The following is a 23,780-nucleotide window of genomic DNA, read 5'->3' as shown; positions in this document are numbered from 1 at the left end:
GTAGCGATCTTGCTTTACTTTCAGTGGTATCAGAGCCATCGTCGAAATATTTCAATTCCTTACGTACGGATTCGGTTATGTTGTTATTTGTGAAATAATTAAATGATTGTTGCGTTTGTATATTTTGGATTGCAAAACGTTTTTGGGTGAAGGGCAAAAGATCGTGTATGACATGAAAAAGGGCAAAACGGGGTTCGGGGTGCATACGGATGCACCGGGGCGTCGAAAGACGCGGCCGAGCGGGGCCCGCTGCGTTGGGCATGGCCTGGGGCGGCCTGGGCGCGCGCAGGGCCCGGCCAGGCGCGGCCGTGCGCGCTGAGGCGCGGCCGTGCGCGCGCATGGCGCGCCCAGGTGCAGCCGCGCGCGCGCGTATGCGCCCCCAGGCGCGGCCGCGCGCGCGCGCAAGGCGCGGCCGGGCGCGGGCGCGACCCGCGACCCGCGCGCGGTCCGCGGGTTCGACCCGCGAGCAGCGCGCGGCCCGCGGGTGCGACCCGCGCGCGGCCTTGCGCGGCCCGCGCGGCCCCCAGCTGCCCGCGCGGCCCCAGTGGGCCGCGCTCGCCCCCAGCGGCCCCTGCCACGCGGCCGGGCGCGCCAGGTGCGGCCCAAGCGCGCCCAGGCGCGGCCCATGAGCGCCCAGGCCTGGCAGCATGTTTGACATGCTGCCCAACCGCCTCCCGGCCCCTCCCGCTCCCTCGGGCTTCGGTTTGACCCTTCCCGGGGGTCCCCGTGAAGCATCCGGGCCGACCCTTCGGTGGCCCAGTGCGTTCCGTTCTCTTTGGTGGGGCCCGGCCAAATTGTTTGGCTATTTTTATTATTTTTATCCGATCCATGAGTGTATGACACTTATGGGCTGTGATTAAAAATGGGTCAGGGCCATTAATTAGGTTATTTATTAATTATTGGGCTGCTAATGTATGTTTGACATACATTGGTTGATCCAAGGCCTGTTGAGCCTTGTTAGTTAGACTAATGGATGGAGCCCAAGCCCAACACAATTAAAACAATTTTGTTTTTCCAAAATCATACAAATTTTTCAATTTATTGAAAGCGTTTCATTAAGTTTGAAATAAATGCGACAATTAATTAACATAATCTAAATGAATCAATGTGATTGATTGCATGGGTGTATGGTATGGATCGAGTCGACCATTTATTTTATGTTGGGAATGAATGCTTGTAAATTTGGTTTTTGAAATAGGGCCTGCGTGTCCTGCCTCTCTTATACTCTGATGTACATTCTCTTCTCATCTCACCCCCCCCGAATGTAACTCGGGGTTTCTGATTCTATGTAATATATGTAGAATAGAATAGAGCATCGATAGTTGTAGTTTGTATAAAGAGCAAGAGATGGAGCCAAATTGAAGACAAGATTCGAAGACCAATGAAGGCTTGAAGAATGTGCTTATGAAGCAAGATGTGATTCTTCACCTAGGTTTGACCCGCTAGCTTCCCTTCTATGGCTCGAGGGGACTAGCCGTAGTTATCCATACCATACACCGGTTTGAGTCATTTATTATGCATTATTAATTTGATTAATTGCATGTGATGAGACCTAAATAAATAAATAATAAATCCCTCATTAATATTAAGCCAACTTGCCTTCCATCATTATGAAGCATTAGGTTTCTAGCTGGCACTTGATTTGTTGAGTCACTCAAGGTCATGTGTCACCTATGATTCCTATGCTTCATGGGCCATGAGATGTCCCTGAATGATGGGTTCGACTTAACTAGAAAGGTGGGGTTTGTTGAGTCACTCAAGGCCTTACTGAGTATAGAGGCAAAGATTGGGAGTCACATAAGATGTGCTTGACAAGGAGTTGTCAACCCAATGAATCTAGGAGTTGCATGGAGATGCAATTGGTAGCAAGTACCTACCTAATCGATCCTAACACAATTTGTTGAGTCACTCAAGGTTGTGCGAGGGGAGATGGGATCCTAGCTCACTAGGAAATCTTCCAACGGGATTTCCCGAGTTATGTCTAGAGGGTGGCAAACTCGTAGAAAATAGTGGGAGCAATCATAAAATGTTACTTCTTGCAATTTATGATTTCGTAATTCAATATGATTATAATAATATCTCTATTCAGTTGTTGATCCAGAATGTCTGGAAACATGTCGATAAGATCGATACTCGAGGGCAATAATACCTTCAACGGACTAATTTCTCTGACTGGGAGATCATCTTGAGGATAGTCCTCATGTATGATAAGATTCTTTATGTGATAAAGAGCTATCTTCTTACGAAGCCACCAGTTAAAGAAATAATAGCACATTAGGCCTGGACGATGCACATGGGTGATATGATCATCGCTTGATATATCGTCTTGGCTGCCATGACCCCGAAACATAGGTCGCCACATAAGAGTTATGATGCCTATGAGATCATGGCTAGGCTCAAGGATCATCTGTTGAGAAGCATGTCATGGAGATGATATGTTTTATCAATAGGTTGCTAGAGCTGAACTTGGGTATGGATGCTGAAACTTACCTTAGATTCGCTGCTATAGTCTCTCCCTAAAAGTTATGGAAAAGACTCTTGGAGAGTGGTTGTCCATACTAAGGGAGACCGAACCTAAAATTGATTATAGGTTAAGGGAAGTGTTCTCTTAGTTGGAGGGCCCAAGGCGCACAAGGGTAAGCCCAAGAGTAAGAAAGCCAAAAAGGAAGAAGAGTTCTTCCAAGCGCAATCTGGAAGAGTCCAGAAGACTAAAACCCAAAAGGCAAAGAGGATGCAATATATCTCCACTGTGATAAACCGAGAAGTGTAGAGTAAGAAGAGTTCTACTCAAGGCACTTCAGGTATTTATGTTATTGGAATTAATCTATTTACTTCTGATCAGTCCACATGAGTATTAGATACTAGATCTAATGCTCATACTTACACCTTCGTGTATGGGCTTAGGAGTACGAGGAGATTAATAATAGGAGAAGTGTACCTACACGTGGTAAATGGATCAAAAGTTGTTCCATTAGTTGTAGGGACCTATTTATTGACATTGCCCACAGGACTTGTATTAGAGTTACATAACTGTTACTACAATCCTAGTTTGACTAGGAATATAATTTCTAATTCTTGTTTGACAATGATGGATATTCATTTTTTTATTTAAAGGACAATAGTTGTTCATTTGATAAAAATGAGTTGTTTTATGGTAAAACAACAGTACGTAACAGTTTATATGTCCTTGATGTTGATACTCCTATCAATAACATAAATATTAAGCGACTTAAATCAGATGATTTAAATAGCACTTATTTATGGCATTGTTTCCTTAGCCATATAAATGAGACTCGCACATCCAACTTGTATAGAGATGGATATTTCGGCACATTTGATTATGAATCATATGGTGCTTGCGAATCTTGTTTACTTGGTAAGATGACTAAGTCTCTTTTTAAAGTAAAGGGAGGCTACATAAGTGCTAGGGCTTGTGCACATTGATGTGTGTGGGCCCATATCCATCCAGGCTCGAGGTGGGTATATCTACTTCATAACCTTTACTGATGATAGATCATGTTTTGGTTATGTGTATCTTTTAAGACACAAATCTGAGACTTTTGAAAAGTTCAAAGAATTCAGATTTGAAGTAGAGAAACAAACTGAGAAAAGTATCAAAGTACTTCGATCAGATCGAGGTGGTGAATACTTGAACAGTGAGTTTCTTGATCATCTGAAGTAGAATGTGATTCTCTCACAATGGACTCCACCTAGAACATCAGAGATGAATGGTGTGTCTAAAGGAGGAATAGGACCTTGTTGGACATGGTCTGGTCCATGATGAGTCGCGCTGAACTCCCTATTTCATTTTGGGGATACGCACTCCTCACCGCGATCTTTGTTTTGAACAGGGTTCCAAGTAAATCAGTTACTCAGACTCCATATAAGATATGGAAAGGAAAGAAGCCAAATTTGTCTTTCCTTAAGATTTGGGGTTGTCAAATTTATGTTAAACGTGTTGACAGTAATAAGCTACAACCCAAATCGACGAGATATCTATTTGTGGGATATCCAAGTGGATATTACTTTTACCACCCATGTGAACAAAAGGTGTTTTGTTGCCAAACATGTGGTATTCCTTGAGAAGGAATTCTTAGATGCTGTGGCTAGTGGGAGGAATGTTAAGCTCGAATAAGATTCGAGGCGAACCACAAACAAATACTCCCCTCCAGGAACCCGAGAAAGATCACACACAAGAAGTTGTGTCAACTCCCCAACCTTCTACACAAGAACCTCATAGGTCGATGAGGGTTCGTTGCGAGCAAGAGAGATATGGATTTCTCATCTCGGCGCATGGAGATGTGCTTCTGGTTGTGAACGATGAGCCTACTACCTATGATGAGGCAATGTCTGACATTGACTCTGGGTTATGACAGATGAATGACAAAATAGCTTTCCTTAAAGGAAACCTGGTCGAGGATGTGTATATGACACAGTCTGACGGTTTTGTTACTCATAAACATGCAAATAAGATTTGTAACTTGCAAAGGTCCATTTATGGACTAAGGCAAGCATCCCGGAGTTAGAATCAATGTTTTGATGAAAAGATCAAAAAGTTTGATTTTTCACAAAAAGGAAGTTGATCCTTGTGTTTACAAGAAGGTTAGTGGGAGCGTGGTAGTCCTTTTAGTCCTATATGTGGACAATATATTGCTCATAGGGAATGGTGTTCCCATGATGCAATTAGTTAAAATATGGCTTTCAAAATATTTTCTCCATGAAGAATTTGGGAGAAGCAGCCTATATTCTGGGAATAAGGATCTATAGAGATAGATCCAGGAGGTTGCTAGCACTCTCCCATAGTGCGTACATTGACAGGGTGCTAAAGAGGTTTAGCATGGAAGATTCTAGGAGGAGAAGTCTTCCCATGTCACATGGAATACATCTCTCCAAGGCTATGTGTTTGAAGACACAAGATGAGAGAGATAGGATGAGTCGAGCGCAATATGCCTTGGCTATTGGCTCGATCATGTATGCCATGTTATGTACGAGGCCTGATATCGCATATACTTTGAGCATATGTAGTAGATATCAAGTTGATCCAGGTTAGAAACACTGGATTGCTGTGAAAAACATTCTTAAGTACTTGTGAAGCACTAAAGAGATGTTTTTTGCCATATGGAGAATAAGAGCATACCATGAAGGGGTTCATGGATGCCAGTTTCCAATTTGACCATGATGATTTTAAATCACGTACAGTCGAAATTCATATTCTGCCTATATGGCTGGGCCATGAGTTGGAAGAGTTCCAACAAGAGATAGTGGCAGATTCAACAACTGAAGTCGAATACATAACAACCTTCGAAGCAGCTAAGGAGGTTGTATGGATCCATAAGTTCATTGATGAACTTAAAGTGGTGTCTAGCATTGTTGATCCAATAATAGTTATTGGGACAATAATGGAGCCATCGTGTAAGCGAAGGAACCACGGTCTCATCAACGGACCAAACTTGTATTGCGGCATCACCATATGATAATGGAGATTATCAGTTGAGGTGACATATGTAGAGAAAGTATCGACGGATGACAATGTCGTAAATCCCTTGACTAAAGCTCTGTCCCAGGAGAAACATGAAAGTCATGTTCGATCATCAGGTATAAGATACATGAATGATTGGCTCTAGTGCAAGTGGGAGATTGTTAGTGTAGGTGCTCTAGACCCAATCAGATTGGGCATGTTGTACACTGACAATTGTAATCATGTTATTATTTGAATAAGGAGTTATTCAAATTCACAAGAAGTCATTCTATTAGTTTCTTGTTATTATTGTAATAACCGAATGAAACTAGATAGAAGTCCATATGATGTATACTGTGAATAATCTATAAAGATGTGAGATGATGCATCACAGTTTATAGACATCATTAAACGTCCCAAGTCGTAGCAATGTCAAGAATGGACATTGACAATTGCGGTAAGACTTGTATGTGCTATGTTTTTGCTATGTGATAGCAATGGGGGTCTCACACCCATAGGCATGGGGATGCCTAGACAAGTACATAGGTGACCAATGTTGGAGAACGTGTCACTGGACATGACTCGCCATGAGAATCCATTTTGGTTAAATGTTGATGGAATTCTCATACGAGATGGGTGTAACTAATCCTTGGACCTGAGGTTGTCACGGTCATCTCATAAGAAGACCGATATGCTTTGACATCGTTTCGATGGGCCTAGACAAAGGCTGCACGTGGGCGATCGTTGGGTATATCATGAGGCTTATGGAGATGGGTGCATAGCCAAGATGGGACTCGTCTATCCCTTGATAGAGGATGATGTATCTAAGGCGCATTCGGTGGATATTCACTTTAAATCCATGGCCATGGTGAAAGAGATCAATAAGGAGTTATTGATTCACTTTCTATTAAGTGAAGATATCCGAAAGACCGAAGAAAACTCATGTGATCATTATCAAGCAACACATCGCCATACTTGAGATCACATAAGATGCATTGACGAGAGGATCGTATTACACGGTAACCATGCTCGTGAAAGGTTATTTGCGGATTATGAATCCTTCTGAATAATTGGGTAGGCATGACGCCTTGCTAGAGGCCAATCTTGTCTTATGTGTTCGTACCGACACATTGCCAACATATTCGGAAGCCTAATGAGTCATACGCAATAGGCACGGTCCCTGGCTTAAACCAGGAGAGTGGACGTATGGTTAAGTGGGACACTTCGGCAAGAAGTTGTGCCGTCGTAGGTTCTCACGGAAAAAGAACAGATAGACGTAATGACGTCGATATGACGAGGAGTCGTCGTAATGGAAAGAGTTTCCTAAAAATGGCTTTTGATTAAATTAGGAAGGAGTTTCTAATTTAATGATTTTCTATTTGTTGAAGTGGCAAATAGGAAATAAAATATTTTTGGGCTTAAGTTAATATTTGGACTAAATTAGATTTGGGCCAAATATTAAATTAAATATTATATTTGGACTAAATTGGATTTGGGCCAAATATTAAAATAAATATTATATTTGGACTAAATTAGATTTGGGCCAAATATTAAATATTATATTTGGACCAAATTAGATTTGGGCCAAATATTAAATAAAATATATTTGGGCTTGAATTAGATTTGGGCCATAATATTTTATTTAACCTATAAAAGGATTGGGCCATTTAATTATATTTCTAGTTGGACTAGAATAAGCCCACTTATGATTCTAATTAAATTAGAATTAATGGGCTAGCCCAATCCATTAGGGTTTTAGAAACCCTAGGATATTTCATTATAAATATCCTTTTATAGGTTGCCCATTATTGTGGTGATTTTTGGTGTCGTTTTTCAAGAGTTGAAAAACGCATTGCCGTTCACTCTTCCCCGTTTCTTTTGGCATCGATTTGAAACGTGGGTGTTCTTTTACCGTCCATACACAAGTCGCGCAAAGGAGAAGGAGCTAGCACTCCTATTCCGCTCTCCTTGCCAACGAACGCGTGCCGCGTATCACGAGTTAGAGGCCGGACGCTTGGACGGCTCGAATCCGCGAACGACTCGATAATCTAAAGGTTAGATTTATTTATTTGTTTGTGAATGATTCGATTTCGACGTTGATCCAATCGCCGGGATCGGGGTAAGGTTCAAAATTTTTGAACTACGCTGCTTGCCCCGTAGCGATCTTGCTTTACTTTCAACAAGATCAAGCATCCTGTCGCAAAACAACGGGACTGACATTTCCCGTCGTAAAACTGCTACGGGACAGTCAGTCCCATCGCAAATTTTCCCTTAAAATCCCCCATTCCCTCTCTCTTCCTTTCCTACTCCCGAACGAGCACCCTCTGCCCCTTCCTCTCCTTTCTCACACCATTTCACCCCCCCTCCCTCTCATAGTTTTCTTCTCTTCTTCTTTGCTACTCTTATCTGTGGCTGTTACTTCTCAACTTTGTTACTGTCTTCAGTGCCATTATCGTTGCCTTTAGTGCTATTGTCATCACTTGAGGTAATTATTTTGTGTTATTTAATTTTAGTTTTAGTTTTAATTATTTTATGTTAGTTTAGTTGTAATTATTTTGCGTTAGTTTAGTTGAATAGTTATTTTATTTTTGTATTAGTTTAGTTTATTTTATGTTAGTTGAGTTTAATGATTATTTTATATTAACTAGTTTAATTTTAGTTTAATTGTTTATATTATTTGTAATGTTTAGAAATTAAAATGTGAACTTTATTAATTGTTTACAAATTAATTCTTTAGTTATTTTGTTATGTAATTGTATTAATAAATAACGTTTAATTTTTTGTTTTTAAATTAAAACATATTTTTAATGAAAAATATTGTAATTTTAAATAAACACGTAAAAAATAAAATACTAAAAATAAACATAATATTTAAGAAAACATATATTTTATTGTCATAAGATTAAATATACACATTAAAAATTTAAAAATTTCTATTTAAAACATTAAAAATAATAAATAAACTTTTAATTGAAATATTTAAAACTAACATACGAAATAAATTAGATAATTATTTTAAAAATTAAAATTAAAATTAAAATTAAAAAAGTATAAATTTTAAGATTTTTATTTAAAATAAAACACTAAAAATTAAAAATAACATGAGAAATAAATTAGATAAATATTTAAATTCAAATATATAAGGAATGCAATATTAAAAATAAAATAATATTAATAAAAAAATATAATTTATTGCTATAAAATGAAATATGCACACTAATGGATTTTAATATTTTTATTTAAAATTAAACACTAAAAATAAAAAATAAAATTTCACCGTGAGACATTTACAACTAACATAGAAAATAAATTAGATACACTATTTTAATCATAATGTTCTTAATAAATCAATCAAAATAAAATAAAAAATGTAACAAATAAAAAATTTAATAATTGTTTAAGTATTAAAGGAAATAAAAATTTAAATTGTGTTAGTTTAGTTTAATAGTTAATTTATTCTAATTGTGTTAGTTTAGAATGTTAGTTGAGTTTAATGATTATTTTATATTAATTAGTTTACTTTTAGTTTAATTGTTTATATTATTTGTAATGTTTAGAAATTAAAATGTGAACTTTATTAATTGTTTATAAATTAATTCTTTAGTTATTTTGTTATGTAATTGTATTAATAAATAACGTTTATTTTTTGTTTTTAATTTAAAACAGATTTTTAATGAAAAATACTATAATTTTAAATAAAATAGGTAAAAAATAAAATACTAAAAATAAACATAATATTTAAGAAAACATATTGTTTTGTTGCCATAAGATTAAATATACACATTAAAAAAATTATATTTAAAACATTAAAAATAATAAACAAAATTTCAATTAAAATATTTAAAACTAACATACGAAATAAATTAAATAATTATTTTAAAAATTAAAATAAATTTTAAAAGGCATATGCATCGAATTAGAAGCGGCGAAGACTATGAAATTTGGATGGATCCCGACGTGCGTAAGGCACTTAATGCAAAATGGGTAGAAGAAAGCAATAAAAAAATTGCCACACAAACAAAAACAAAAAAAAAATCGTGCTTTCGAGACCGGTGGATCACTCCACACTGGCGAGTCCATTCTATTCTCATTGACTCGAAGAAGGCTGGTAATTACTTATGCTAAATTATATTTTTCTAATTTACTTAAATTATATAATAAGTTTAGTTTTATCAATTTTACTATATTATTTATTAATTTCTTATGTAGGCAACTGAATTGAATTGCGAACCCAATAAGATTGAATTCTTCAGGAGAACCCACACAAGAAAAGATGATCAAGAACAAGAAGTGTGGGTCGATGACAGATATATGAGTGTCGCTGTAAGTGTATTTTATAAATTAAATTAAAATTTTTATTTTAAAATAGTTTCTTAATTTACACAAATGTTTTAATTTTATAGGAAAAATATGATAGATTGAGTGCAGAGCCACTTTCATCATCCGTAAGTACTAGAGAGTCCTCGTCGCCTACAATTAATGAACACGGCCTCTTCTATCAAGCTGTCAGTGGTCGGAATAAAAAGAGTCGAATATACGGGCTAGACTCCCAAGCTAATCTGTTATATCCAACTACTGCCAATCGTTCCAGCCAATCATCTTCAAATATGTCACAAGAGTTTGAACAAATGAGACTTATAGAGTCACCCAATTAAATGATGAGTTGCTTGAATCCCGGGTTGAGAATTAGCAATTACAATAGTAGCAAGAACAAATGACGGCGTGGATGTCAGAAATGAATACAGTAATAAGTAGATTGACAAAATAATCTACTGCAGATATTGGACCATCGACTGTTCCAAATGGATCCAACCTGGTAGCTAATCAAGACGAGGATGACGATGATGAAGATATAAATGATAATAATAATAATGATTGATTGTAATTGAATGTTGTAAACATTGATAATATTAAATTTGAATTTGAGGTTTTTCAAATGAAATTTTTATTACTTATTAAAATTAATTTTCTTTTTAATGTTATTTTTTTTTATTTTTTATGTAAATGTTGATAATATTAATATTTTATTTCTAATATTATTTTTTAATATTTTATTTAATTTTTTTTAAAAATTCTTGTTATAATAAAAATATTTTTTATTATTTATAAAAGAAAATTTTAATTTTAATTTTAATTTTAATTTTAATAAATATTAATTTTTAAAAAAAATTTAATATAAGTTTTAGTTTTATAAATTTAAAAATTAAAAACATAATTTAATTTCATAAAAATATATTATTGATTTAAAATATTACCATTAATTTTAATATTTTTTATATTACTTTATTTCAAAATTAATTTTAATATTTTATTTATTATTTTTTAAATAAAATTAGTTTTTATTTTTTTATTTAAAAATATCTGCAACGGGACAACCCATCATAGATTGCTCGTATTTTTATTTATTATTTTTAAATAAAATAAATATTATTTATTTTTTTATTTAAAAATATCAGCAACTGGCTGTCCCGTCGCAAATTGCTCGTCACAGATCTATGACGAGATACCCCCCCGGTCATGGATTTGTGACAGGTTGTGATACCTTCATCACAGATCTATGACGCGATAGTCTCATCCCGTCACTAAAATTCTGCGACATCCTCTTTTTTGTAACGGTTTATTACACCGTCACTAAAAATTTTATGACGGATTTTATGTTTTTAGTGACGGATTTTTCCATCACTAAAATTGATTTTTCTTGTAGTGATAGATCAGTTGTGCTTTGGAAAGGGCCAAAATGGCATTGGAAGAAACCAAGAGGCCGAAATGCAATTAAGCAAAACTTAGGTGTGAACACAACAAGCAAAAATGGCCGCCACACTGCCACTGCACATGGCCACTGTTTCCCGCAATGGGACGGTCGAGGGAGGTGGTATACAGCTTGGGGTTGCTTGAGGGCCAAACCCTGGCCGGTGATTGGCTGAGAGGTGGCCGAATTTTGCTATAAAAAAGGGGCCAAGGGTTTTGACATTTTTGGGCAAAAAATTAGCCATGTTTTGGTATGATTTTGAGAGAGTGGTTAAGGGGCTTTTGATCCTTGCATCAAGGAGAAGGATTCCGGAGCATTTGGGAGCATTTGGCATCAGATTGGAAGCTATTCGAGCATCGCCAGAAAACGCAAGGCGAACCGCCTCCACCGACCTACAATTGCCCGTTCGAGGGCTTTTCCGATGAGATTTTGGCCGGCAAGTGGTACCCCTAGGATCGACTAAGCAAGGGCTTCAAGGGGTTGTGCTTGGTTTGGCCATCGGAGCAGCCGTCGGCGATTGAAAGCAAGGAAGAAGACCAGCGCATGGCTACACGCTCAATCTTTCACATGCAGCACATGTGAGACATGGGCAATTCCTTTATTTCACTTCAGGATTTTTCTTAAATTATTTTAGGAATTATCATGTTGAAAAATTTGAGAAAATGTTTGCGGAGATAATTATTTTTAATTATCGAGGTGAAAATTATAAGAAAAATAGAAGAAAATTATGAAAAATTGAGGGAAAATGAATTTTGATGCTCTTTAAATAAATATAATGTTTAGGGAGTATCGTGGCTTGAGGTTGAGTATAAGTTCGGGTGTTTGAAGTGTGGTACACATATCGAGGCAGTGCACGAGGATCGAGATATTTCGAATACATTTGAGGTGAGTGGTTCTATTCCGAAAAATTGGTTTATGACTTGTGGGTACTTCTATCCTAAAACTTGGTGTTTGTGTTACTTAAACGTGTTGAGATTTCATGCAAAATGGTTTCGTTGCATACAAACGGTAATCGGTGATGGTTGGTTTCATGAAGGAGGTTCGTCCCTAAACGTTTTGTACATGTGCATTGCATTTTATAAAATGTTGTTTATATGATGCATTAAGTTGTGAAATGTGGCATAGTCATGCATTTTGTGTTGTTTATATGGAATGTCAGGCTAAAATATTGTCTGGATAGTGTAGCCGTAATTCCCCAAAGGTGTTGCCAGAATAATAAGGGTATCTTGTGCTGGTGTGCATGTCGGGATAGCCACCTTGGTTTCCATGTCGGGCCGTATGGTCAGGGAAGTTACACTAGGATGACTAGGTGGTCTATATATGATTTGAGTTGGGACTACGTAATGGTTCCTAGATGCTTTTGAGTGGGAACATAACCCATGACATAATTGTAGTAAGCCGGGTTCTTGCGTTGATGTAACCCTCCTGAGCCAGGAGTGGTAATGATTGTTCCCAAGATGTTAGAGAGATGCGTTGACCTTTCCCTTCCCAAGCTAAAACCGCATCATGTCGATGTGTCGGTATGGCGGCGTGGCCTTTAGAGAGATTGCTCTTTTCTCATGATAGGGTTAAGCGCTGTATGGGATTCTCTTGGGCTAGGGCTTGCCAGGTGGTATTGATTTATTTCATGTCTTGCATTCATTCATGAAAATGTGTTTTTGAAGTCTCACTTAGATGATTCATCATCTAATATGGACTTTATCCCTGAAATATTCAAACGTTTCAAGTGAAGGCAGAGGTGCGAAGGGAAAAGGGATTACCGAGGAGTGACAGCGATTAGTGGATAGTTTATTATATGTCGTTTTCAATTATGTTGATTATTTGATGATGTCATGTAAAATGCTGGTTTAGGCTTTATGTTATAAATAAAGTGAGTTTGGTTATGTTCTATTAAGATTTCGATCTATCTTCTGCATTTGAAGTGATTTACCTCTCTTAGTTTATTACTGATTCTAAGTTGATATGTTGAGAAGGTGTAACGGAATCTTCGAGGAACAATTTTTGTGTTGAGTTTCCATTAAAAAAAAATATATCTCCCAAAATCTTACATTACCTAACGTCCTGGGAAGGTGGGGTGTTACACCCCCCCTCCCTTTATTGTAATTCAAGGCACATGCTAATTAGGCTGTGTGAACCTTGTGAGACTCAATCAAAACCACTCTCGAGATGCTCACTAAGAGGTACGAGTCTCCTGTCACCTGTTAGTCTCTTCTCTCTTTATAAATAAGATACTTCTCCTAGCAAAGGTATGTTCACTGCGTCACTAAAATTCTAATTTCTCTCTGGGTTGAGACTGACTTAAACATCAAAGAGTACACGGGTAGCCTCACTTGCACTGCTAACTTGCTTCTTTCTCTGCAGGTCTCTCGATCACTTGATACTCCTATGTCACTTTTGGGATGTCTCGGTCATTAGGCACTCTCTCAATCATTAGACAACTCTCTTGTCACTTTGGGACTCTTGTTTCCAAAGAGTTTTCTCGCAACCAAACGAGACTCACACGACCAAAGGAGACTCTCGTCATCTCTCAAGTCACTTGTCACTCTGGGACTCTCTCGTCACTTCTAGACCCATATGCCATCCTAAGAGTCACCACTCACGTGTCATCCTAAGAGTCACAATTCACAAACTATTCAGAGACTCCCAACTCAATTGGGCTCACTACCTAATCCATTTGAGTCCTTGTATCACACTCTCCCACATTATAAATTTATTGTTGTGATTGAGAAACAATACCTGATATAATAATTGTTTCTAGAAATGAAACATCACGGAGGAACGCATGCTGAGAAATAATTTTGACACTAATTACACAACTTAGACTAATCATGGGAAGCCTGGATGTCTTCTCATTGTCGAGGAGAACTTTAAAAATTAGATTGTAATGTTAGAGATGATATGGTGGGAATGGTACGTACATGATGCACCACATTTATTTCCATATCAAATACAAAATGTAACACTGAGTGTTACGCAAGATATCAAATATGTCTAACTTCATGATTTCATAAGAACTCTCTTACCAATGAAGCCTTGGCCAAGTAGCAAGGTAAAGGCCTTGGAAACGTAGAGGTTCTATGTTTAGTTCCTTTTATGAGCAAGGTTTTCTTATTTTTCTATCCAAGTTATTGTGGGCTTAAGTAAATTTGTATTTGTTATATATGAGTTGTAATTTAATTATTTATTTTTCCATCCAACTTATTCTTGGCTTTAGTAAATTTGTATTTGTTATAAATGAGTTATAATTTAATGGTTTTATTCAAATGAGTGCTATATATGTTCCAAGATCCACAAATGACGTTGTCCATGAACTAGTTGTCCGGAGTTCTCGTGTCACTACTCTAGATCGGTAACCCTCCTGGTATCCTAGAGTGCTTACAACTCTGTGCGGAAGATCAATTGTCAACACCCCCTTCCCTCATTCTCTCGTGTCGGTTTTTGTTTTCTTGTATTGTCTTGGTTCAATAGTAGTAGTAGTAGTAGTAACATTGTATTATGGGATTTCATGGAATCTCCAAATAGGGAAGAAAAAACTAAAAATCTTTCCCTAAATTCTGCACAAAAAGAAACTAACGTAATATTTTTCCTTATTTATTTTTTTGCTAAACTTGATGCAGTGTAATAATTGTTGGACTAAGAGGATAGAAACTTTCTTTTACTCCCCAAAAATAGAAACCCAAGTGTCTATCCTTTTATATTAATGCACGACATTGCATGAATAATGTTGTATTTGACTTGTTCAAATCCTTTGGATGACACTTAAAAGATCATTCACAAAACTAACATCCCTCCATCTCTCTCTATTACAGAGAGACATATGTATAGGTCATGATCAACCAATTCTGGTATCTTGTTCACATATATATATATATATATAAGAGAGAGAGAGAGAGAGAGAGAGAGAGACCATATAAGTGAACAAGAAGATCCTTGATGATCATACATCCCTGACTACCGGTGAGCCAACCAAATTAACCAGCAGGAGCTGAGGATCCATCGCCCTATTGATCAAAAAAATATAAAAATGAGGAACCCCAGCCCTAACGCAAGTGGGCTTGCTTTCTTGGTATTATTGGCGACAACAGCATTGTGGTGGCTCCCATCTGCGAGTTCCATATACCACAACGTTGGAGGAAGCCATGGCTGGAGCCTTCCCCCCAACCAAACCTTCTTCCAAGACTGGGCCAAGCCTAGGGTTTTTGGCGTCGAAGACAGTCTCCGTACGTAAGAATATTAATTAATATGATGATTTCTTGATCTCCTCATTAATTCATTTTCATTTTCTCCATTTAGCAATATTACTTGTACATATATCGATCTTCTCTATCCATTATTAATTAATTTGAGAGAGATGGATGGATGGATGGGCAGTTTTCCCATTTAGGAGTGCCGTTTACAACGTGGTAGAGGTTGAAAAAGAATCGTTTGATGGATGCAAAAATGACAAAGTGATCGCCATGTACACCAGAGGACCCCTTATCCTCAACTTCACGCAGCCTGGTGACCATTACTACTATTCTGGCATCGGTATCCAATGTGAGCTTGGCATGAAGCTACACATCACCGTTGTTGCCGGCAAGGGAAACTCTGGCCGGAGTAGGAATCTTCTTTCTGATCATGACCATGACGACGTTGAGATGCAGTTGTAATTCATATATATATTCTACAATTGCCATATAGCAGCTGACATTAAGCTTTTTTCAATTGTTATTCGTTGCTTTCAAATGGGTCTCCCCATCATCCATCTTCCGAGTATATTATTTTTGGTCGTCCGATTGCTTAGCGGCATATGAATAAATACAACGAAAAATAAAAAGAAAAAAATCGAAATTTCATGTAGCTAGTTTGTTCACTGCTTGTTCTGTTGGAGTATATAGTCATCCATGCATGATCGAGCAATGGAGAGTATAAGCCAAATTACATGAAATAAAATAAAATTTTGTGAAATATATAATTAGATTGAGGTGCGAAAATTATAATCATAAACTATTATTGCATTAATATAAATAAAATACAAATCCAGAAATTTTATAATTTATAATGTAGAGAAAATTACAATAACCAACCCTTTGATTTTCCTTAATTTTAGAAATTACTCCCAAGTCTTCAAAATGGTCATAACCTCCTATGACAATAGAAAATTAGGTTAAATGACCATTTTACTGTAGCTTCTCTCCTATCTCTCCCCCTATCTTTTGTTCAAGTTCTTTTGCTCAAGGGGTAAAAGAAGCTCATAGATAGAAGCCAAAGTTTTAGTCCTATTTGAGGTTAGACATGACAAAGCTACAGAGGGCCAAAAGGGACTTGGATCATGTAGTTACAAAAAATGCCAAGGAAGATATCATGAGTATGTGTTTGCACTCTTCGCCGATCATATTCATTTGAATGTAAGTATGGGAACCATTTGGGAATTTTTCTAGAATTTTGCTTTGGTAAAAGACGTTTTCATCTCACAAAGAAAATTTTAAGGGGGGAAGGACATTTATGCTTTTGTTCAATTTGCTTCTATTTTCTAAGATTATCTTATACTGACGTTATTATGGAATTTTTCTTTGGATTTTAGAATAAAAACTCAAGGTGGCATTTAATAAGAAAGAAAATAAGAGTTTATCAAAATGGGCTCCAAGGTTGGAAGTAAAAAATGGGTTTTAAGGTTATGTAGAGGAAAAGGGAAGTACAAAACTAAAGAAAGCTAAATGGAGAACCTAAAAAGGGTGGAACTCCTCATGTTGTAAGGAAATCTAATAACAAGGTGGTGGTAGCTGGGCGGGGTGTTATACAAATAATTTCAACATAAGGTTCTTGAAGAAGTAGTTGAAAATGTGAAATCGATAGATAGATTTTACGCATGGTAAGTATAAATGAATATATCATTGAGTTTCAACTATAATTTTCAATGCTATTACAAAACTAATGGTTTTCTTTGTCTTATTTAGTATTCTAAATCAATATGGTAATGTGGGTAGTGTAAGAGATTGGGGATGTCAGAAGGGTTAATTCAATGGACATGTCACTGCAATGGGAGGGAAAAATGTTGTTGTTGTTATCTTTTAGTTTAAATGATGATGAAATGGAAGAGTCTTTGGATTATGACGTGAAGAGTTATTTGAAAGAAATTACATCAAATAATAAAGAAGTGGGTTCTTGACAAAGTTAGTGAAGAAAGCTTCGCATGGATTAGATAAAGGGAAATTACATTGCATTATTGGCAACCTAAGTTATTGGGGGTGTTGGTCCTTAATTTAGGTATATATGGCCACTTAAAAGAGAGAGTGAATTGAGTGATTGAAATTTTTATAATTTTAATAAATATTTCTAATTAATAATTTTATTAAAAAATTAATGTATATTTGATAAATATAATAAATGATGTTTGAGATTAATAATAAATACAAGCAATAAGATATAACAAAAATAAATTAAATGAGACAATAGATAATTTTAAGTGATTAGGTGTTTCTACACACACTTAAATTACAATGGGTTCTAAGCAACCACTACACTAAGATTTCCATCTTAACTTATCTTAGAAACTAGATTCATCTAAATTTTAACAGTTTTAGGAAATCTATACAATTCACAATAATAATTTAAATAATTACAAGTAATTGTCCATACTTAAACACAAATAAATAAGCAATTAAGAACAAATTATACAAAAGAATAATATTTAAATAAATAAATAAATTGGTGACCTCATATTTGATGGAGAAATTCGGAATAGACTCAAAAAAAAATTCTCCTCTTGCCTTGTAACTCTTCGATTAACGTACAATAATACTTTGAGAGTTTTAGATTATTTGGATATTTTATTTGAGAATATTTGAGAGATTTCAGGTGTTTTGAATATGCATTGGAAGCACTTCAATTTCTCAAAAATGAGTTTAGGGGTATTGATAGAAATTTTGAAAAATACTGTTCAAAACGATCAAATTTACTGTTCACAACAGTTGAATTATTATTGTCAAATTTACTGTTCATAACAGTTGAATTATTGTTTTTAGAATACTATGGCGCACTATTGAGTACTATAACCACAATGAAAAATTAATTTTTGGTCTAAATTTCAAAAAAATATATACTTGTATAAATTTTTACTTATTTAAAAAATAAATTTAATGAAAAAACTATTTTTGATAATACATATATTATGTCAAAATATTTTATAAATTAATTAAAAATAATTATATATAAAATATTATTTTATTAATCATTAAAATTTAATTAAAAATTAAATAGAATACGATGGGGATCACGTGGGTAACTTCATTTTCATAAATATAGTTTCAAGGTTCAAATATTAGCTTGATGTTGGAAATGTTGGTATATTTGTTGTTATACGTTAATGATATGTTAATTGTTGTCAAAGACTAACAATTTGTAGACTTAGCTAATTGGTGAGTTTGATATAAAGGACTTGCGTCCAATAAAGATATTAGGAATGTAATTATCGTAGAAAAAGTACATTGAAAGAGTATTATTTTAACATATAAAACTGAGGTGGTGTTCTTTTCATTTTAACCATACCTTGTAGATCCCTACAACAAGAGTTTATATTAAAAATGTCCAATTCAATGGGGTTTAATATGCACAAAAATAAATTAGGTTTAATGATCAAATTTTTATAGATCGAATTTTTAATTTTTAACCAAAATTAAAAAACGCACTGTCAGTCACCACAAACCATCGTAGCGATGGTTTCCGACGATCAGAGGTAACCACCCGACACCATTATCTCTATTGATCAATATACCTAAAAATCAGGAAGATTTAACAGTCAAATCTCTACGGATCTAAACTTAAATTTCCGACGAGACACAAAATTAGTGATTTATAAAGGTTGCTGGTCGTGATGCAAACGGAGCGAAGGACGTCAATGACAGAAGGCATGGGGGAATTGAATGATGGGGGGCGATCGACGACGGCTCGCAACGATGATGGCGATGGCAAGCGTGGTCGATAGTTGAGCTTTGAAAAGGAAGAGAAGAAAAGAGAGAAGGAAGAGAAAGACAAAAAGTGGTTGTTGTGCAAGATTGGGACACTCAAACATGAATGTAAACACATTTTTATTGTTTTGAAAAATTAAAAACAACCTGAAAACAATAAAGAAAATAAGCCCTTAGATTTCCTATTCCAAAAACTAACAAAGAAACTACAAAGTGATGTAAGGTACCAAAGGTAATGTATTGTTGATCCACTTGAGTAATAGTTAATCCATTTGGGTCGATGAAAATAACGAGGATAGAAGTCATTTCATATGTTAATGTGGCTTACACACGCAGTGTTGTTAACATATATATATATATATATATATCATGGAGGACGAACAACAACCTTAGGGAGAAGACATTTATGGAGATGTCCAAATTATTTTAGAGCAGAAGAGAGATTTTTATATTAAAGAATGAGTTATCAAGTTTTCAAAGTATTGTGACATGAATACAATAATAAATTTGTACAATAAAAACATCGTCTTCAAGCCGCCTGAGCCTGCAAAAATAAGAAAACAGTTAGAGGGCGCGGAGAGATTTTTGTGCAAACACTCCGACGCTTAAGTTAGGTACTGAGTATAATAAAAGAAACGGTATTGAAATAGTATCAAAGACCTTCCCCCTTTTTCAGGAATGCATACCTGTCTATTTATAGAGAAATATAAAATGATTTAAAATGTAATAGAATTACAGATAACGCTTATCTTAATAGATAATATTTATATTATCCTTTTTAGAGATAGAATTTCTTAAGAATAATATTTATCCAAATATTTCATAACCATTTTAGAATTTAGAATTTGTTATGGATAATTATCTATCTTCTTCTTGGAATATTCAAAAGGATTTTTAAATGTCGAAATTATCGTATTTGCGCGTTTTGTGTAGGACCCCCGCACATGGGAAATTTAGCCCAAAAAGACATTTTGGGATTTTGGGCTTACTTGACCTTTTAATAGGCTTTTATCTATGACACAACAATTGCTCCACACTCTTACATTTGGCTACAAGGCAAAGGGAAGAGTATACTGACTATGCCTCACCATTATCGGGCTACTCACAGGACAACGATTTTTTGTTTTTTCCTCATTGCTTGACTATGCGCAGGACAATAGGCCTTTTGTTTTTCCCCTATTATCGAGCTATATATAAGTAGGGTAACGGATTTATTTTTCCCTTGTTGTCGGGCTATGTGCGGGGCAATGGGCTTTGTTTTCTCTTCATTACCGGGCCATGTGCAGGACAATTGACTTGTTATTTTTCCCTCATTGCCGGGCTATGTGCAGGGCAACAGGTCTTTTGTTTTTTTCCATAATATTGCGGCTCCCCAATTTCGTGTGTATTTGCTTGCTAGAATATTTGTGGGCGATATCTGTAATTCGAAAAAATATCAATATTTTGTTTTCGCAGTTCGGCATATCACCTACATCCGCAATCCAAGAGTATTTTGTTTTCGCGGTTCGACGTAATGCCTACGTCTACACTGAGAGAAAATATCCATATTTTGTTTTCGCTGTTTGACGCAATGCCTACATCCATAATTAAAGAATAATAATATTTTATTTTCACGATTTGGCGTAACGCCTACGTCCGCAATTAAAGAATAATAATTTGTTTTTTCGCGGTTCGGCGTAACGCCTACATCCGCAATTAAAGAATAATAATATTTTATTTTTGCGGTTCGACGTAACGTCTACATTCGCAATTTGAAAGAATATTAATATTTTATTTTCGCAGTTCAGCATAACGCCTACGTCCGCAATTAGAGAATAATAATATTTTGTTTTCGCGGTTTGGCTTAACGCCTACGTCCGCAATTAAAGAATAATAATATTTTATTTTTGTGATTCGACATAACGTCTACATTCACAATTAAAAAAGAATAATATTTTATTTTAGCGATTCGACATAACGTCTACATCTACAATTAAAGAATAATAATATTTTGTTTTTGCGGTTTGGCGTAACGCCTACGTCCGCATTTAAACAATATTTTATTTTTGCGGTTCGGTATAACGCCTACATCCGCATGCGTTCAGGATGAGTCTTCGTCCACTCACGTTTATTAACCCCCAAACATTTTTACAGAATTAATTAAAATTCAAATCAATGATATGAGCATAAAGAAATTAATTAAACTGAAAAGATGAAGAAAAAACTCTTTGCCAGATCTAGAACAGATCTGGGTACCAAATCTTCCTGTTGCTTCCCGCCCGCTTGCCTGCATTGCCTTCTGCCTGGCTATTGAGGCGTGATTTGCCTTGCTTCTTCCTCCCTTGCTTTCTGGATTTACACCATTTTTTCCAAGGAAAAGCTTCATCCAAAAGTTCTTATAATAATAATATAATATGCATAAGATATGCATAATAATAAATTTGTTTTTCTCCCTAGCTTTCACGAGAAGCTTTATGATATAATATATATATATATATATATCATTTATCATTTATACAATACTTGTTGTTTCTGCTTCCATGAGAAGCCAAATATATACAAATTGATTATTGCACACATAAATTAATGGCTAATACATATAATGTCTCTTAACATTTTTTTTTAATTTTCTTTTTCTAATTTTATTTTTCTGCCAAGCCTTCATGCAAAGCTTCTTCATACATAGAGAGAGAGAGAGATTTCTTTCCCTTTTTTTCAATTATTTTTATTTTTAAATAAAATAATAATTGAAAAACGATATAGTGGGAGATGTAAAAATATTAACTTAAGGAACATACCATTGATGCGATTATCACATACATATAATGCCTTCTTTCCCAATTGATTTAATTTGGCTTCATGCGGCTTGAGATTGTGTGAGAGCTATTGTAGTATTAATAGGCTTTTTGGATGTTTCCCACAGAAGGTGCCAATTGTTGTGACATAAATACAACAATAAATTTGTAGAATGAAAACGTCGTCTTCAAGCCGCCTGAGTCTGCAAAAATAAGAAAACAGTCAGAGGGTGCGGGGAGGTCTCCGCGCAAACACTTTGACGCTTAAGTTAGGCACTGAGTATGATGAAAGAAACGATATTGAAATAGTATCAAAGACCTTCCCCCTTTTTCAGGAATGTATAGCTGTCTATTTATAGACAAATATAAAATGATTTAAAATGTAACAGAATTACAGATAACGTTTATCTTAATAAATGATATTTATCTTATCCTTTTTAGGGATTTAATTTCTTAAGGATAATACTTATCCAAATAATTCATAACCATTTTAGAATTTAAAATTTGCTATGGATAATTATCTATACTCTTCTTAGAATATTCAAAAGAATTTTTAAATATTGAACTTATAGTGTTTGCGCGCTTTGTGTGGGACCCCCCGCATATGAGAAATTTATGCCTTTTAGGCCAAAAAGACATTTTGGGCTTTTGGACTTAATTGACTTTTTAATGGGTTTTTACCTATGATACAACACAAAGAATTGTAGAACAATGCCGGTCATGTATTGGTCCAACTATGAATATGCTTGACCTTCACATGCCCAAAATTAAAAACAAAAAACAAAAATAACAATAAAAAATGAAGACACATTGTTTGGCATATGTGAAAATATTTCATCAATCACAAGAAAAGGAGGAAGAAGAAGAAGTAAAAGAGAAAGCAAATGTATGCTAAAATTTCCTTCACAAGAAAAGCTTCGAGCAAGCATTTTAAATACCAAAAGAAGATAGTAAAGCTTCCTGTCAACTTAATGGAGATCAGATCAGATCTAATGGGAACTGAATATGCATCTCGCTACTGCGGCAAGCTGTAGGTCCAGAATAAACCTACCGATCTGGTAGTTCCAAGTAGAAACCTTTGCCCCATTTAACAGATTAATTTGTACATGAAGATAGAAACATAATAAACAAAAAGTAAAAAAAAAATTAACTACATGATGCTGGAATCATATCGTTCGCATTTAGGAGTTATAAGATATATTGACTTTTTTCTGCAAGCATAATGAAATTGAGAGAAAAATGGGATCTAGTCTTCTATTTATAATGGCAATAGAGTTTTACCTATTAAGAAGAGGGTAAAACGTGATAGAGAAAAAAAAAAGGAAGATCTATCTTGTAACTTGTGCCTCTATGCTTGCTGTTTCAATCAGATTTTCATCATTATTCCGGGATTTAAGAGGTATTATTAGCATCAAAAGATGGAATCCCTCACCTTTGGGGCCCCCAATTGTCCCACGCCAAAAGAGAGGTTAATCAAGTACACACGGGTCATGGTCAACGGAAGGTCCAGCGCTTGCTGCTCACAAAAACTCCACCCAACAGAAGGCAGAAATCTCACATTGCGGCTGGCCGTTCTCAAACCCAAGCTCTTGGCACCATTCTTCCTTAATCATATTGATGTTTTATATAATACGTGAATTTCATATATTTTGTAGAAGATGTATCTGACATGTGGTATCAGAGCAAACACTTATTCATGTAGAATCTGTTTACTTTTTTTTTTTGTTTTTTTAAGCCTCTATCGATCCCTTTCCCCTTGTTTTGCGACCCACAAAGCGTCACCGTCCTCCCTTTGCCACATCTGGCTCGTGGGTTCGCTGTGGCTATGGGTCAATTCACGCCATGGTCGCTCG

The 23,780-nt window shown here is 35.6% G+C and overlaps 1 protein-coding gene across 1 annotated transcript; it reads left to right on the top strand.

The window, feature by feature from the left end:
• Window positions 1-15,231: 15,231 nt before the first annotated feature.
• LOC127787590 (mavicyanin-like) lies at window positions 15,232-15,856 on the top strand. The gene is made up of 2 exons (XM_052315654.1): window positions 15,232-15,427; window positions 15,579-15,856. The coding sequence occupies exons 1-2, from the start codon at window positions 15,232-15,234 to the stop codon at window positions 15,854-15,856; spliced, it is 474 nt and encodes a 157-aa protein (XP_052171614.1).
• The last annotated feature ends 7,924 nt before the right edge of the window (window positions 15,857-23,780 follow it).

This window comes from Diospyros lotus, chromosome 12 (assembly GCF_014633365.1).
Source record: "Diospyros lotus cultivar Yz01 chromosome 12, ASM1463336v1, whole genome shotgun sequence".
Lineage (NCBI taxonomy): Eukaryota > Viridiplantae > Streptophyta > Magnoliopsida > Ericales > Ebenaceae > Diospyros > Diospyros lotus.
This window is presented reverse-complemented; position numbering and strand designations above follow the sequence as displayed.